Source organism: Fundulus heteroclitus, chromosome 7 (assembly GCF_011125445.2).
Source record: "Fundulus heteroclitus isolate FHET01 chromosome 7, MU-UCD_Fhet_4.1, whole genome shotgun sequence".
Taxonomy (NCBI): Eukaryota; Metazoa; Chordata; class Actinopteri; order Cyprinodontiformes; family Fundulidae; genus Fundulus; species Fundulus heteroclitus.
Window position 1 is genome coordinate 9028297 of NC_046367.1, and position 15143 is coordinate 9043439.

The following is a 15143-nucleotide window of genomic DNA, read 5'->3' on the forward strand; positions in this document are numbered from 1 at the left end:
TCTTCCTGTCCTCAGGACGGATCAGAAAGCAGATGGCGACCTTCTGTATCTTTTTGGTAGCTGCTGAAGACTGATTGGGGTCAGTGACCTTGATTCTAGTCTGTTCTGGAGATCAGGACTTGTTTAGATCGTCTAGCCTTCTTCGGCTCGCCAGCGAGGTTCAACTCTACATCTGAGGCAGAGCTCTGGGTCAGGGTGAGGCCTCTGGTTTTATCGTGGCGGGTTATTTAGGGGCAGCACACACTGGGTTTACATCCAATGCATTATTTCTTAGAAGTTATTGTTTCATGAGCCAAAACTACATTTCCTGGATAATGAGGCCAACATGGAGGAAAAACAAAAAAGAAAAAACAAAACTAAATGCAAATATGCAAATAAACTTTTTCCCACAGCTGATTCATCTGACAGGAACATCTTGTGCTGCATGAAACAAAGCCACTAAAACCTTTGGAATGATGAAACTGTTCCGGTGTGGAAAAACTGCTGGACCGACCCTCGGCACCACAATTGTTCATTTTAACGTCTGCTTCAACTCAAAGCACGTTTGTTTGGCCCACTGCGACAGAAAGAGGCCAGAGTCTCATTTATAGCTGACAGCCAATCATTCTTCATGGCTTCTCTCTTGGACCGTGACGTTCTTGCATCAGCAGCTCTGAGGAACTCCAGCTTTCCTTCTCCGTCTCACCCTGACCAGAGGAGTCAGCGACTGGTCTGATCTCTAATCATTTCCCTGCCTGTGAACGTGGAAGAATTAAACCTACATGCATCCTTTCCTCTAAAAGAAATAAAGCTCATCCAGTCAGTAAACTGAATCCTGCCTCCTCAGCGCCCCGTCTCCCCACCGGGCAGCGAGCCGCTCGCTACAAGTCGTCTACAGTGAACTCAGAAAAAAAAAGCTCGATTCTTCCAACATACTTTTGCATTCAAACATTTTATTTGGTAAAACCTTACAAGTTTGCACAGCTGAGTACTTTTTCCCATGCAGTGCAGCAGCCTGGCGGCTAGTACAGAAAAAGCAAAAAGTCTACGTCTAAACAGCTCTGGGGTTCTCGGCAGATTGTGCAACAAAGTCTTCGGCTCGGCCGCAGCGTCTCAGACGGCTGCTGGAGAGACGAAGCTAAAAAAAACAAACAAAAAAAAAAAAAAAGAAACACGACTCGGTTCCACAGTCCCGGAGAACTCGAGAGACGCGATATAAGCAAATACAACAAGGAGAATAAACCACATGTTTGTTTCTTTAAGGATTGCCATGTGCCAGACATTGACTAGAAAAACCCCCCGGTCAAATTCGACTAAAAGATTAATGCACACATTTGGAGAATCCGAACACTTCTGCACCGATATGCTTAGGAAATTTATTTGCTCTCGTGAAAGCTCAACTCCAAACCTTGGCATGTTTTGCTCAAATTCACTTTGAATTTCGATGACCAATTAGTAGATTCTAATAGATGGCTGGCCATGTGGAGGCCTCGGAAACAGCTGTGGATTTTAGATACTGAGTCCAACGGATTTTATACATTTAAAAAGCTCACGCTACCCCGAAATATAGAAATTTCACGCATACAGGTGACATTCAACATTCAAGTGCCAGTGTTTTTTTGTACGGTCTTTTGGTCAAGTTTCTGAAACTTTCAAAGAATCACTTTGAGGCTTACAAAAATAAATATTTGTCAAAAATGCTTAATAAATTACACAAAACTAGCAGCAAAAGTAGAATCTAGAAATCTGTGCAAATGGCTAAATTCCCCCCCCGACTGCTAAACCCCCCTGGTCCCAAATAAATCCCGGGTTTAAACGTTGAGAACCCTTCCCCTTTGTAAACAAGCTGCGTTTTTTTTTCACACACTCCTCGCACACGACACCTGGAAGCTTAAGGACACATTTCAGAGACGTCTATATAAAACTCTAGATGTGCAATAAAACAACTTCTGTAAAACTGGATGGGCGAGACGGACACGGGCCTACACGCGTTTCAAGTAGCACCAGTCTGTCTCAATACTGTCAGTGCATCCGCTTCTAGATCGGGGGGCTTCTCTCCCCCCCCCCCGTGAAGAAAAATAAAGGTTTCAAGGCACATCACACCTGATGAGGACTGGGAGCGTTTGGTCGCCTCCTGCTCCTCTGAGAGGAGGCGGCGCTCCGGCTTCACTAGTCCGTTTGTTTCCTGATGCTAAAATGTCCCGTGAAGGAGGCGGAGACGCCTCCATCTTTGGCCTCCTATGTGAACCAATGGCGGCGCACTGAAAGTCCCGCCCCACCCTGTGGTTGGAGTGCTGCCCCCCCCCACCCCTCCCTTCCCTTTTCCTGCTGGTTAATTGAAAACCTCAGTGATCGCTCCTAACGACGAGCCGTGCCTCCAACGCAGCTTGAAAAGAGAAAATGTTTGTAATTAAGTTAAGCCTGCGACTCTGTTCACGCGTCCTTCCTCCTTGACCAAAAAACAAAACACTCGCAAAGTGTAGAATACCGTCGGGGGGGCCTCGGGCCGATTTAGTTAATGCCGCGCTGAGACCCCTGCCCCTCCCCCCCAATGCTGTGGTCCTTTTGTGCAGCCATTTTGAACTTCACTTTCAAGATGGCAGGCATTGCTCTGACGCACAATTGTAGCGGAACGATAAAAAAAAAAAAAACGTTTTCTTTGAAATTTTTTTGCATATGCCTGCACCGAAAACACGTCAAGTAAAAAGCAACAAAAAAAAAAAACACCGTTCACTTAAAGTAGCTAGCACTTGGTAGCATACTAGCTGCCGTAACACTGTCAAGTCAATCAGAGAGTGGAGTTCCAGCATTGGTTTCTGGGTCGGCACTGAGCTTAACGACTTGGTGTTTAAGATTAAACGTTCGGAATGGCGAAATCAGACGGCCGCGTCCTCAGCACAGCCCGTCCAGGATAGAGTGAGCAGAAAGGAAAACTGCGCCCCCCCCGCGGGACGCCCCGACAGCTGCTTCAGAGTGGCCCGGTTTGGGGGGACTAACTGCTGAGTCAGCTGTTTGACGATAGAAAAAAAGGCGACATGTTAGAAATTTGAGGTTCAAATGGAATCGTGACTCCAGGAGCCACGACACCAAGGTCTGCCAAGGTTTAAGTCCAAGCTTAGTTTACTTTTCTAGGTCTTTTTTTTTTCTTCTCTTTTTAAACAAAATAGTTAAAACAAATTTAGAGCTCTTGGCCATCTGGTGAAATGACAACATATATTTCCTGTTTCAATTCAAGAAGGCACAGTACATCAACATACAAATGATCCTCAGCTCAGCCGGCTGTGGGGGGGTTCCTCCCCCGCAGCCAGAACAAAAATACTTTGAACAGTGGAAGTCCGAGGTTGCTGTCGGACGTTGCATGTAAGCATCCATGCTCGCTCTGAGGTGTGCAAATCTCTGCGGCCCCCCGGTGCGAGGCGCGTGCTGGTGGTCCTCGCTGCTGCGTGCCGCGCTTCCTCTGAGAGAAGCCGAGGGCAGAGAACCAGGGTCGGTGTGTACTGTCTGTCAGTGAAGCTACATAGGGAGGGTTGTTATGGTCTGGCTTAAGTTAACATGTGGTTTCCATTAGGTTGGCATGACAACCTCTTCCTATGGCGCCTAGTTCCCCCACCAGTCGACACTACCGGAGGGGTTGTAGTTTCCGCCGTAGCCGTCGCTGCTGTAGAAGTTGCCTCCAAAGCCACCTGGGAAGAGAAACCCAGAGTCACACCAGGCTGGATACGACGAGCCTGCCGCACCAATCAGCTTTCACCTCTCTGCAGGCATCAATGCCTTCAGCTGAGCTCTGGTGAGCCGCGGTGTCGTTCCCTTACCTCCACCGAAGCCGCGGTTTCCTCCGTGACCCCCGGCGCTGCGTCCTGAGCGGTTTCCAGCGAAGCCTCCAGAGCCGCCTGATGACTGACGGTAGTCTCTAGCGCCAAAACCACCGGAGAACCTGACAGGGAGACGTCTGTTAGGTCCAGCTCTTGTACACGCCGACCACCAAACATGAGCCAGTCCAACACTTCAGACCCAAAGCATGGCCAGCGGTGGGATCAGGATCATTAGCATTTCTACCTCATCCTGTCAGTGACTGCTGCCTCCAGCGACAGATTGTTGGTTTTCTGCCTAAAAGCTAAACGGTTTCCCCCTTTAGTGCTACTTTCTCAATCAGAGCGGCACTGACCTCAGGGCGAGCGGTTTCAGGCCCCTCTAAAGAACTTTATGCATGTTCTGTTTGCACACCATCAGGTCCAACAGAACGTTAGGAGCTAAATGACTCGCCGGCTAGCATTAGCTTAGCATAGTGCTAACTCCTTTCCTACACAGCGTTACCACGGCGATGGTTTCTCTTCATTAAGGGGGCGTTAATGAGTGCGTCAGAATGACTGGGAGCTGCTCCCTGATCAGCACGTGTACCAGGAAGTTAAGATTCAGCCCATTCTGACATTACGGCTGCAACTTCAGATGTTCGTGTCATCAGCTTTTCTGTGAACGGATCGTTTTGCAGCTCCTGTTAATTTAACCTGAACCAAAGCTGCGTCTTCGTCTTTTCTAATGACTAATGTCAACAACTGCTGGTCCTTTAGAAGTGAGCTACGCTGAGACTTTTAGACAGGCTATAGGGTGGACTACCTCTTGGAGCGGCCCCCGCGGCTGGTGCTCTTGTGCTGGTGTTCGTAGGCCAGGCTCTCCAGCCAGGAGGGAACCTCCTGCTTGGCCTCAACCAGGATGTCCAGCAAATCTTTGGTTATGTTGCTGTTTTTGTCGTTAAAGAACGACGTGGCCAGACCTGAGCAAAAGATCACAGGACATTAGAGAAGCGTCTACAGAAAAAGGCCACGTCTCTTCTAGGGTGGATGGGAGCGTACCCAGGTTGCCCACACGTCCCGTACGGCCAATACGGTGAACGTACTCCTCAATGTCACTGGGCAGATCAAAGTTGATCACGTGCTTCACGTTGCTGATGTCCAGACCTCGAGCAGCCACCTGCAGAGCAGAGGAGACGTTCCATTAAAACGCCGTTTGTTACTTCTCAGCACAACCAAAGCGTTCCTGACCCAGTTGGCTCAGTTTGCTGCTGCAGTGTCGACATTTTCTGCAGATCAGGCGGGGGAGCTTCCAGAGTTCCTGGCTCAGTTACTAAAGCGGAGCGATAACTCACAGCTGTAGCCACCAGGATGGGGCAGCGTCCGGAGCGGAACTGATGCAGCGCCTCCTCTCTGTCCCGCTGGGACCGGTCTCCATGGATACTGGTGCAGGCGTAACCCTCCCGGTAGAGGAAGTCTTCCAGAGAGTCGGCTCCTTTCTTTGTTTCCACGAACACCAGAGTCAGCGAGTCTTTACCTGAGGAGGAGCCAGAGGTCAACTACATGAGCAGGCCGTCAGAATAAACAGCAGACATGGGGTATAATCATTCTGTTTGCATTTTAACTACCAGAGACAGGAAGAGTTGACGCCTCTGAGGATGGAACAAGCAGATTGTGACAAAAAAAATGTCTGATTAGGGTAAAGCATCTAATTATGGTGGCAAACAAAGCATGACTAAACAGCCCCCATAAGCGTATCCACACGCCTTAAAGTCTGAAGGTCTGGAGCTACACGTGTTCTTCAGTTGGTACCAGAATCATTTTAAGATAAGAGACTCAATCAATCCTCCAGGAATATGAAAAAAGACATTTAGACTTAAAATGATAGAGCTGCTGACATGAAGCAAAGACCCGATCACGGTTTGTTAAAAGATCAGTGGGAATTTCCCAGCATGCCCTGCACCTTCAGCCCAGTCATCAACAGTTCAGAGACATTGTGAATTATATGTGGTGGAAATAAATGTTTGCTTTCTACCTGTGGCGTTGAGCAGATCGAGAAGAAACGATCTTTTGTCGTTCTCTTCCACCCAGACCACCTTCTGTGTGATGTTCTCTGAAGTAGAGCCGACCCGACCCACTGCCAGGAAAATGTAGTCCTCCAAGAAGTCCCGGGCAAGAATCTGAAAAGAGAAGCGAGCCGTGAGCCGAGCGCCCAGTATGGCCCGGCGTAGGCGTGCCATCAGACCAGCCTACCTGAATCTCTTTGGGGAAGGTGGCGCTGAACATCATGGTCTGGCGCATGCCCTTTGGTGGCATGGTGTCCTGCTCCACGATGCGCCTGATCTGAGGCTCAAAGCCCATGTCCAACATGCGATCAGCCTCATCCAGCACCAGGTAGCTGCAGACACAAACATTCAGCCACTGACAGACCCTGCAGTCACACTTCAGTCCTAATGAGTCAGATACTAACTTGCAGTGGTCCAGGCCGATCTTGCCTCTCTCCATCATGTCAACCAGACGTCCTGGCGTGGCCACCAGCAGATGACAGCCTCTCTCCAGCTCCCTGATCTGCTGGCCGATGTCGGCGCCGCCGTACACCACGCAGGGACGCACGTGGGAGCGGTAGGCAAACTGGACGCCATAAACAAAGTCGTGTGATTTTACACTCAAAATAATAAAAAATAAAAAAGCAACAATGAATCTTGTGCGAGCTTCAAACTTACCTTCCTGGCCTCCTCATAGATCTGCAGAGCCAGCTCTCTGGTTGGAGCCAAAATGAGGGAGATGGGGTACTGCTTACGGCGGCCATACCTTCCATTATCCTGTAGAGAAGACAAACTTCTAAGGACCGGTTGGACGCGTGTAGATAAGACTGACTCCTTGGGGTTCGTGTTCCTACCTGTCCTCCGTTCTTTGCGGCCTGCAGAGCCTCTCCTGGCCCATCTGCGTAGATCTGACTCAGAACGGGCAGCAGGAAAGCAGCAGTCTTACCAGAGCCTGAAACACACCAGGGATCACAGAGAGTTCTGCTTAAAGCTCAACAGAAACCACCTGTAGAAACTCAGGCTAACGGATGTCTCTGGCGTAGAAACAGAAAACGGACGAAGCGGCACTAACCGGTCTGGGCGCAGGCCATCAGGTCTCTCTTGATCTTGATGATGGGAATGGCGTACTTCTGGACCGGAGTGGGACGAGTGTAGCTGGTCAGGTTGATGTTCCCCATGATGATCTCCCCCATGTCCACGTCATGGAACTGCACAATTAAACAAGCGAGCAGCATTAGACACAAGCCTCGGCTTAAATGCCAGCAGCAGACAAAGTGCGGGACACCCACGCTCTCGATGTGCGGTGGGCAGTTGGATCCGGTCGCCTCCACGGGAATATCGTCGTATTTCTCAAAGTTGATGCCGGTGTTGCCTCCGGAGAAAAGCTCACTGTAAACAGGTAGAAGTCTGGATTAGTCTGAAGGCAGAGGAAGCTTTGGCTTCATCTCCATCCCTCAGCAGATTGGCCCTTACTGCTCCAGACGCTCATTGGGTGCGGTGGGCTTGGACCAGTCGTTTTCTCTGGAGTCCTCGGCCCAGCGGCCCCCTCCTCCACCAGAGAAACCCCCACGCTCGTATCTGGAAACGAATGAGAAAGTTCTGGTTAAACGCGGAGCTACAAGGAGGATCCCGTTTCTTTCTCCATCTGTGCAGCCGTAATAAAACCGCTGCTGTTGACGGACCCTGAATGATCCGTTCAGCTTGAATAACTAAGGTACACACCGTCCCCTGGAGCCGGCCCCGCGGTCGTTGAAGAAGTTAGACTTTGACCGATCGTTGCGTCCTCCGAAGCTGTTGTAGGCGGCGTCTCTAGGAGCTCCTCCCCAGCCTCCATCTTTGTTTTCATAGCCTCCAAACCCTGTTGTGAAGGAATTGAAAAGCGGTCACTGGTCCGCTCTGAAACTCGTCTGGCCAATCAGCTTTCAGACATCAGAAGATGTCTGCTGCTTACCAACACCGGAGATGAGTGTTTTCCTTAAAGCAAATGCTGTTAAATGGTCAATTTCAGACCTGACCTATCTGTACGTCGTAGCTGGAAATTAGGTTAAATGCGTGCTCACTGAGAAAGATGTTATAAAAGCTGTTTAAAGGGGTGGGGGAGGGTTTCCAGTTAACATTACGCTACACTTGCGGCTACAGTGAGACATTTAAAAGAACAGGAATTCCCCACCTGCATTTTGCAATGGTTGAATAAACGAGCCTCCACCCCTGTTACCACGGTAGGCGCCACGCCCACCTCTGTCATTGCGAGGGGGCCCGCGCCCTCCAAAACCCCCATTTGTTCGGTTGTCATGGAAACCATTCACAAATCCATTGGTGCGTCCGCCGTCCCATCCAGGTGAATCTTTATGCAAAGCAAGAGGGGGAAAAACAAGACGAGGCTTGAAAATGGTCTGATGTACAGATGCCAACACCAGCACAGACTGAGGGGCAGGGCTGCAACGATTGGCCGAAAGCATCCACAACGAAAAATTGTTGATGCAAAGAGTCCTGCGTCGACGCGGCGTTCAAAAAGGTAAAAACGTTGCTGCGGTCTCAAAGTTTCTCTTTGGGTGGCAGTTTAAATTGCATGCAGTTCACTAAGGCTGCAGCAGAGGGCAGTATAGCGCATGCTCTTGTTGAGCAAAGAGCACCTCCATCACATGACTGCAGCCCAGCGCAGGATTGGCTGAATGAAAAAGGCACTAAAGTTGGTAAAGTTTCATACTTTACCCTTTCTTTAACACAAAATTAACTTTTAGGTTGATTTTAGGCAACAATATGGCTGAAAAGATGAAATATCTGTTTGGTTTATCAAATTACGGCTTAGTTGTGAAATGTCCGTTCTCACAGCAATTCAATTGGATGATAACTAACGGTTCTTATAGGGTTTATTTCAGTGTTTTATTTATTACTAGCATTAATGGTTAAGATTAAAGTGAAGCTACATGACAGTTTTATTTAATGTCTGACTAGAGCACTGGAGTTTATTTGGAAATGAATAGTTTTGTTTGTAATGTTGCTGTTGGGAATATTGCCTAATTAAAGAGAACAAGCCTGACTAAACATGTTAATATGCTTTTTTTTTTTTTACACTGGGCTGATCTTTGTAAACATTAAGCAACGTTAAAAAGAAATTAGAACAATATTTCTCAACCTTGAAGTTTTCAATAGTTTTATCGACTAATCGAAAAAATTATTTTATTTTATTGACGATTATAATCGTCAATAAAAATAATTTAGTTGCAGCCCTACTGAAGGGTCCAAATCAGTCCTTGTGTTGGGTTGGTCAACAAATAAAAAGTCTATCAGAGTTAAACCAGATAAAAACATACTGAAGCAGACAGAAACAAGCCACTTGGCGCTGCCATTCAATATGGTGGCATTTCTCCCACTGGTGGCCACATTTTGGGTTTATGGTGGTGAACGAGGAGCAACAGCCGTTAGTCTGAGCTTTGTGGTAAACCTCTTCAGCCTTGCTAAGCCCAAACATCAGGAGCAGAACAGCCACTAGGGTCCTCTTTCTTTGAAGATAACCCAAAGCATTTAGACCAGAGTCAATCAAAACCCTCCATCATGGATCCCGTTAGTAAGCACACAAAAAGCCTTTAGGAAGCCCCCCGGAGTGATAAACACCAAGCAGTCTCAATCCCAGTCAAACACTGGTGAGTTGCTGAAACTTTTACAGCAAAACAAGGAGTCGGAAAATGGGAGCCATTTTAAAGTGTTGCCTTTTAAGCATCAATGTGCATGATCAGAGAAATGCCACTGATGCGTCGTGACAAAGTGAACAACCAGTAGCTGAATGGGATTAAGATGTGGGCTCTGCCAAACGGCGCATGTTTTCAATCCAGGAAAGTGGCTGAAATATAAAAAAAAAATAAAAATAAATAAAAAACACCTGACAAAATAGAAAAAAAGGAAATAAACTAAAAAAAGATTAGCAGCCTGCCATTTGAAGAGCAAAGACTAAGCTGTGAAGGTATTTTGTAGTGAGTGAAACGACAAGATTTCAATGCAGTTATAGAATATATTGAATAAAATAAAAAGGGCTGTGGCTCTCAAATGCTTTCTGTTGGGCATTCTTTGATGAAGGCGTTAAAGTCGTCGTTCTGAAGCTTACCCAGAATTCTTTAAAAAAAAATTATGACCTATATATGGGTTCATTTATAACAATGTTTTTAACAACTAGAATGTTTCTTTTTTATTCAATTAGTTTATAAAAAAAACATTACAGGCGATCAAACAGATGTATTGATCCACAAAATACTAAATAAGAATAACAGGAGAGAAATAAACTGAAAAAAAAAAAAAATCTTACTCATGTAAGCCGTCTTCTGATTTGCATTAAGTCTTCTTCTCTAATATTCCTTGTTTTAATTAATCTAGGGTCACAGATATTCTGGGACATGGGGGAGGTATTGCTATTGAACAACAATCAGCAATCCCCCCCCCCCCCCCCAGAACGGTGTGACCATGTGTCACATGATGCAGGATAACCTTAATGACGTCACCACCATGCATCACTGTCAGTCATTAGGAAGCGTAGACAAACACGGTTAGGCCCAGACTGTGATATCGGTTGACGGTGACAAAGCAAGGCCACAGACTGAGCTGAGGCTTTCAGCTGGAGGCGCCATGAACGTGTAGATGGCACAACATGCAAGTGAAGTGGGTCAAGGTATACCACATGTGTTTCGCCACCCGCCACTGTAGGCATGGTAAAAGACAAGCTCCTGAGAGGCCAGTCTTGGGTAACCTGAGCAAAGGTAGGGAAGCAGGCTTTAAGATTCCCCCTGGAGCACTGGCTCATGCACTTTTAGTGGTGGGTTTGACTTTGCACAGTAGTTACCCATGGTACAGTCATCCCATCCTGAAGAGCAGCTATTTCCCTGTGTTTGCTGGCATTCAGCCTGCCATGGCTGGGGGCACTGCTTAGGGGCATCTTGGAGAACATTGCAGGGGAAATTCAGGCATCAATGCATGAGAAAAAGATCCAGATTTTCCATCAAAAGATGAAAAAAAACGATAACCAGGTATAGTTATCCAATAATTATGGGAGATCAAAATCTTCAACTGGAAAACAATTAGTTTGTACGGCAAGCATTTCAGCACAGAAGCACAACGATTAATCAGAGACGTGTCTAATAGTTGCTCTCTGGCTCCCCGTCAACCTGACGTTGCTGGTGTGTGAAATTGTTATTTCATGCATCCAGAAATGCCATTTGCCCTCAGCAAAAGCAGACAGAAGGGACTTACAGAAATTTACTGGTGCCACTGAATAACCGCACTGTTTACCAGCGGAATAAGAATTTCCTGCTGTGGAATAAGAAAACAGTAAAAAAGGTCAAGTGTGCAGCGACAGTACCAAGAGTTTTAGTTTGCTTTAATGTAAAAGCACGTATGTATGAAAGGCAAACTGGCTTAATTTCACCCTTTATCAGAGCTGCCAACAGCTAGCAGCCCTCCCTGCCACCGGTGAGATTTAGTCAGCCAAAATGTTGACTTTGACGGCAGACAGGGATCCATTAAATAGTTTAATAAAAGTCATGTGAATTGGCCCCATCCTGGGGTCTGGGGTGAAAATTAAAGGCTGAAGCTGAAATACGATCCTACTTGACCTACTTTGCAAGTACCGAAAACCCAACCAGGACAGAGGAAAACACACTTAAAGTCTTCTCTGCTCACTCAGCACATTCTGAAATGCAGCAAATAGTTTCAAACTACCAACTCTGCCGTGCCGGGTAAAGATCAATATGCTGTGAAATGCCTCAGACCTTCTCTCAGTTGTGCTTGCTTTTACCATGCTCTGATGGGCTTCACAAATATACTAACCTATAAGTCAAACTTGCCTTGTGGCCTTTGTTCAACTCACCATTTTTGGCTGCTTCTTTGTTCCTCAGGTGAGGTGGAATGTAGCGTCCTGGGGAGAAAAAAATAAGAAATAAACCGGTAAACAAACTGCAATTGAGCTTTAAAAAGCAGATGAACCACCTTTGCCTTGAAGAAAGAGAGACTCTGTATTAGAAGTTACCCTTTTTATAGCGATAGTTTGCTAAAACGTACATAAACCCCAATTATTATAACTAGTACAAAAAAAAAATTTTTTAGCCCAACTTTCACTTAGAAACTACCCTAGGGATGCCTGGTCATGAATCAATTCCCTGACTGCCCTCATTAACATTCAGTTCTAGATGCCAAGTAGAGCCATTTATTTACATCATGTGTTCTAGACTCTTAAAAAGAAGAAAAAATATGTTTAAGTCTAATTTCGGATCAACATAGTTGTTACTTACTGCCAGTTCCTCCGCCTTGACCGTCAGGGTTTAAGTCTAGGGCAGCGAGCTACAGGTGAGGGAAAAAAAGGGAGATTAGAAACAAAAAAATACCCTCTGCCATCAAATTGTTTTGCCATTGTGAGGTTTAAAAACCTCTGATATGGAGTTAATCTGAGCCACGAGCGCCTTCCTTTTATTTTAACTTCCAAATTTCTGCCGGGTGATGCATTTTAACCGCTTAAATAGTGCCATGTAAAGTTTCCAGATGAGGCAAGCTGGTGAAGCCACATTATGTACATTTTGCTGACCAACCCCATGCTTGTTGAAAACACTGACTGCTAAGAGATCACATTATGCGGCTTGGGAAGGGTTAACACAACCGCCGCCTTCATGGAGATCAAAATATCTGATTAATTCAAGTGAAGCTGTCATTTTATAACAATGTACAAGTCAGGCCAGCTTGTTTTTATTTTATGAAAAAAAAAACTCCCATTATGCAACATTTCCGCAATTTAAATGGAAAACGGGACAACAAGAACAACAATGACGAAAGTGTTTACTGCTCAACCGATACGTCGTTTCTAAGAAACAAACACGTTTAACGACTTCCGCCTTTTTAACGTCACCAAACAGTCAAAAAAAAAAAAAAAAGAGCTCAAGTAACGAATGTGGGTCAATGTTGGTCACACGGCGTCCATTAAACGCCAGAGTGCGACACACCGTGTTAAATAATCGGACAAAAGTTTGACCAAAAATGTTTAAAACGATTTAAAAAGGTTTACCAACGGACGCACTTGTGTTAATAGTGGGGAAATGTACTAATAAAGCTTGTGGAGAACCACAAATCGTAAAAACCGCGATGCGAACATTTCTTCCTGCGCCACGTTTCAGGCTGAGCAGGCCTCGCTAGCTGCGCAGCTCCGGCCGCCGAGAAGAATGCCGGCCGGGTGCAAAATGACAGCTAACCGAGTAGTTTTCCACTGCCGTGGAAACCAAGGCCTCGTTCTTCGAGGCCTTAGTTGTTTAAATTTCAATACGCATTCGGTTCGAAGTTGAAAAGCTAAAAGTGTCCAAACAAAAGTGAGGGCGACGGCAGTCGGCGAGCTGGCTGGCACAGCGGAACAACGAGTTCCGCCATCACAATCCTCTTCCACAGCCACTCCGAGCCTCCATTTTAGCAACCGCGGCGTTAGCTTAGCCCGGCTAGCCCCCCCCTTTTTCGCCGTCGACACTAAACACGTAACAGGACAAAAAAATCTTTAACTTCATTAAAGAAACAAGAACAAGTTCAAACCACTTACCTGCTGATCTAGACCGTGTGGATTATCAACGACCACATGACTCATAACTAAAGAGAATAGTGGGGGATTATTGCTGGAGAGAAACAATTTTCTTTGTTAGCGCCACCGGCTGATCTCGAACGGCAAAATTAGCTATTCCTTTTCAGTACAAATTACCACAGATAAACGTTAAACAATATAGACGCGTTGGTTTACTTTAAATAAATAAAAAAAAGTTACAATATAAACTTTCGGTTCTGTTTCCAAATGAAAAGACTAATGCGGAGCAGTTGAGCTGAAACCCCTTCCCGACAGGCTGGACCGTGGCGGAATGAGACCGAGTGTTCAGGTAGCGCGAGATATCACCTCTGCAACCTCAGAACTGTGGTCTGCAGACTAAATATCGCGATGCTTCTGCATATCTGGGAGAGAGAAAAAAAAAGCAGAACATGTAACTGGTTTTTCGAACCGTATACATGTCTTGATACGACCTGGACCTGAATATTTGCCATACTTTTACTGTTTTCCGCCTCAATACAGCCATGTTAAAGGATAAACAATGAAGTGTTACAACTTCAACACACATTTTATAGTTTAGGAGATTATAATTATACTTAAAATAAAGCTAGAGGCCAAGCTTTTCAATAAAATTAATCAAAATTAATTCAGTTTATGATCAATAGAAGACCATGTTATGGTAAGGTTGCCTGTTTGTCAGATATTTTTATGTCAATATTCCTGTAAATTCCTCCTTTACACATTATAACTGGTGATGCACCGATATGAAAATTTGGGCCGGTGTTGATATCCAATTTTAACATTGCTTTTATGTCCGATTATTTACCGTTATTTACCGATGTTTGTTTGTGTATATTTACGTTTCTGTGATGGTCAACTTTTGTACGGTACAAAAGTTGACCATCACAGTTGTTGGAGACCCCTGGTTTAAACGCTCAAGACTGACTGAAACTCATGACCTGCATGAAGGACCAAAAAGGACAGAAAAGTGGACTTCATTTCAGACGTGTGACATTAAATAATGGTACAAAAGTTTGTACCGACTGAAAACTATGCTAACGGGATTTTTGTTATAGTTATAGTATAGACTTACACGCTGTTTTAATATTATTTTTTATTTTGTTTAATTTTTTAAATCTCTACTTTATTTAAAAACACCCTCAATCCTGGCAGCAATGCATCACTGTCACATGACCGAACAAAAAGTGTGACCAACCCCCTCCCCCTCTTGAAACACAGGCACAAAGGGCAACTAGATGGAAATAAACATCGGTTGCAAATACCAGCCCAGTTTTACTTATCAGACCGATACAATATGTTAAAAAATTACTGTTAGCTGATGCTGATGTTATTGCCAATGTATCGTGCATCCCTAATTATAACTATAGTAAATCATTTAAGGTGCATGTGACAACACTGCTTGGATTGCAGAAAGTTACATTTAGTAATATCAAAGTCATGGAAGCAGTTTGTGAAGAAAACCAGGCCAGACTATGATGGCCAAATTCCATTATAAATGATTTGCCGTGATCATTTCTGGGAAGGTTCTCATCCAAACCTTGTGGTCTGGCCACGCATTCCATTCAGATGAGTCCCAACAATATTACCTGCAGAACTGGGGTGAGCCCCTTCTTCCACTGAAAAAGATTACCTGCAGAAAGATGTCTAAAGAGCTCAGTCCTTCCAGTTAACCCCAAAATGCATTCACCTGCAGTACGCCGTACGCTGTAACCATCATAAAGGTCAGCACTACAACATGTGGAAATCACATAATTA

The 15143-nt window shown here is 45.5% G+C and overlaps 1 protein-coding gene across 9 annotated transcripts; it reads right to left on the minus strand.

Annotated features, from left to right (window-relative positions):
- Window positions 1-912: 912 nt before the first annotated feature.
- On the minus strand, window positions 913-13699 carry ddx3xa (DEAD-box helicase 3 X-linked a). 9 transcript variants are annotated; one of them, XM_036138878.1, is made up of 22 exons: window positions 13371-13699; window positions 12088-12136; window positions 11667-11714; window positions 11051-11110; window positions 10644-10736; window positions 10479-10550; window positions 8049-8156; window positions 7535-7670; window positions 7286-7390; window positions 7102-7201; window positions 6885-7020; window positions 6667-6764; window positions 6491-6589; window positions 6238-6398; window positions 6021-6165; window positions 5803-5947; window positions 5396-5419; window positions 5123-5304; window positions 4830-4947; window positions 4594-4750; window positions 3792-3913; window positions 913-3662 (listed from the first exon to the last, which is right to left on the minus strand). In XM_036138878.1, the coding sequence occupies exons 1-22, from the start codon at window positions 13413-13415 to the stop codon at window positions 3577-3579; spliced, it is 2289 nt and encodes a 762-aa protein (XP_035994771.1). In that variant the 5' UTR covers window positions 13416-13699; the 3' UTR covers window positions 913-3576. The 9 variants fall into 9 exon arrangements, with proteins under 9 accessions (XP_035994771.1, XP_035994770.1, XP_035994772.1 ...); XM_036138877.1 differs by lacking the exon at window positions 5396-5419 and having other exon boundaries at window positions 7983-8156; XM_036138879.1 differs by lacking the exons at window positions 10479-10550; window positions 10644-10736 and having other exon boundaries at window positions 7983-8156.
- Between the last annotated feature and the right edge of the window lie 1444 nt (window positions 13700-15143).

What these genes read in the sequence shown, in the direction of transcription:
- ddx3xa (XM_036138877.1), bottom strand. Translation starts at nt 13,415, where the DNA reads ATGAGTCATGTGGTCGTTGATAATCCACACGGTCTAGATCAGCAG. An exon ending in GGGGCCGGCTCCAGGGGACG is followed by an intron (nt 7,391 to 7,534) that starts GTGTGTACCTTA and finishes ATTCGTTTCCAG; the next exon opens with ATACGAGCGTGGGGGTTTCT. An exon ending in GCCCACCGCACATCGAGAGC is followed by an intron (nt 7,021 to 7,101) that starts GTGGGTGTCCCG and finishes TTAATTGTGCAG; the next exon opens with TTCCATGACGTGGACATGGG.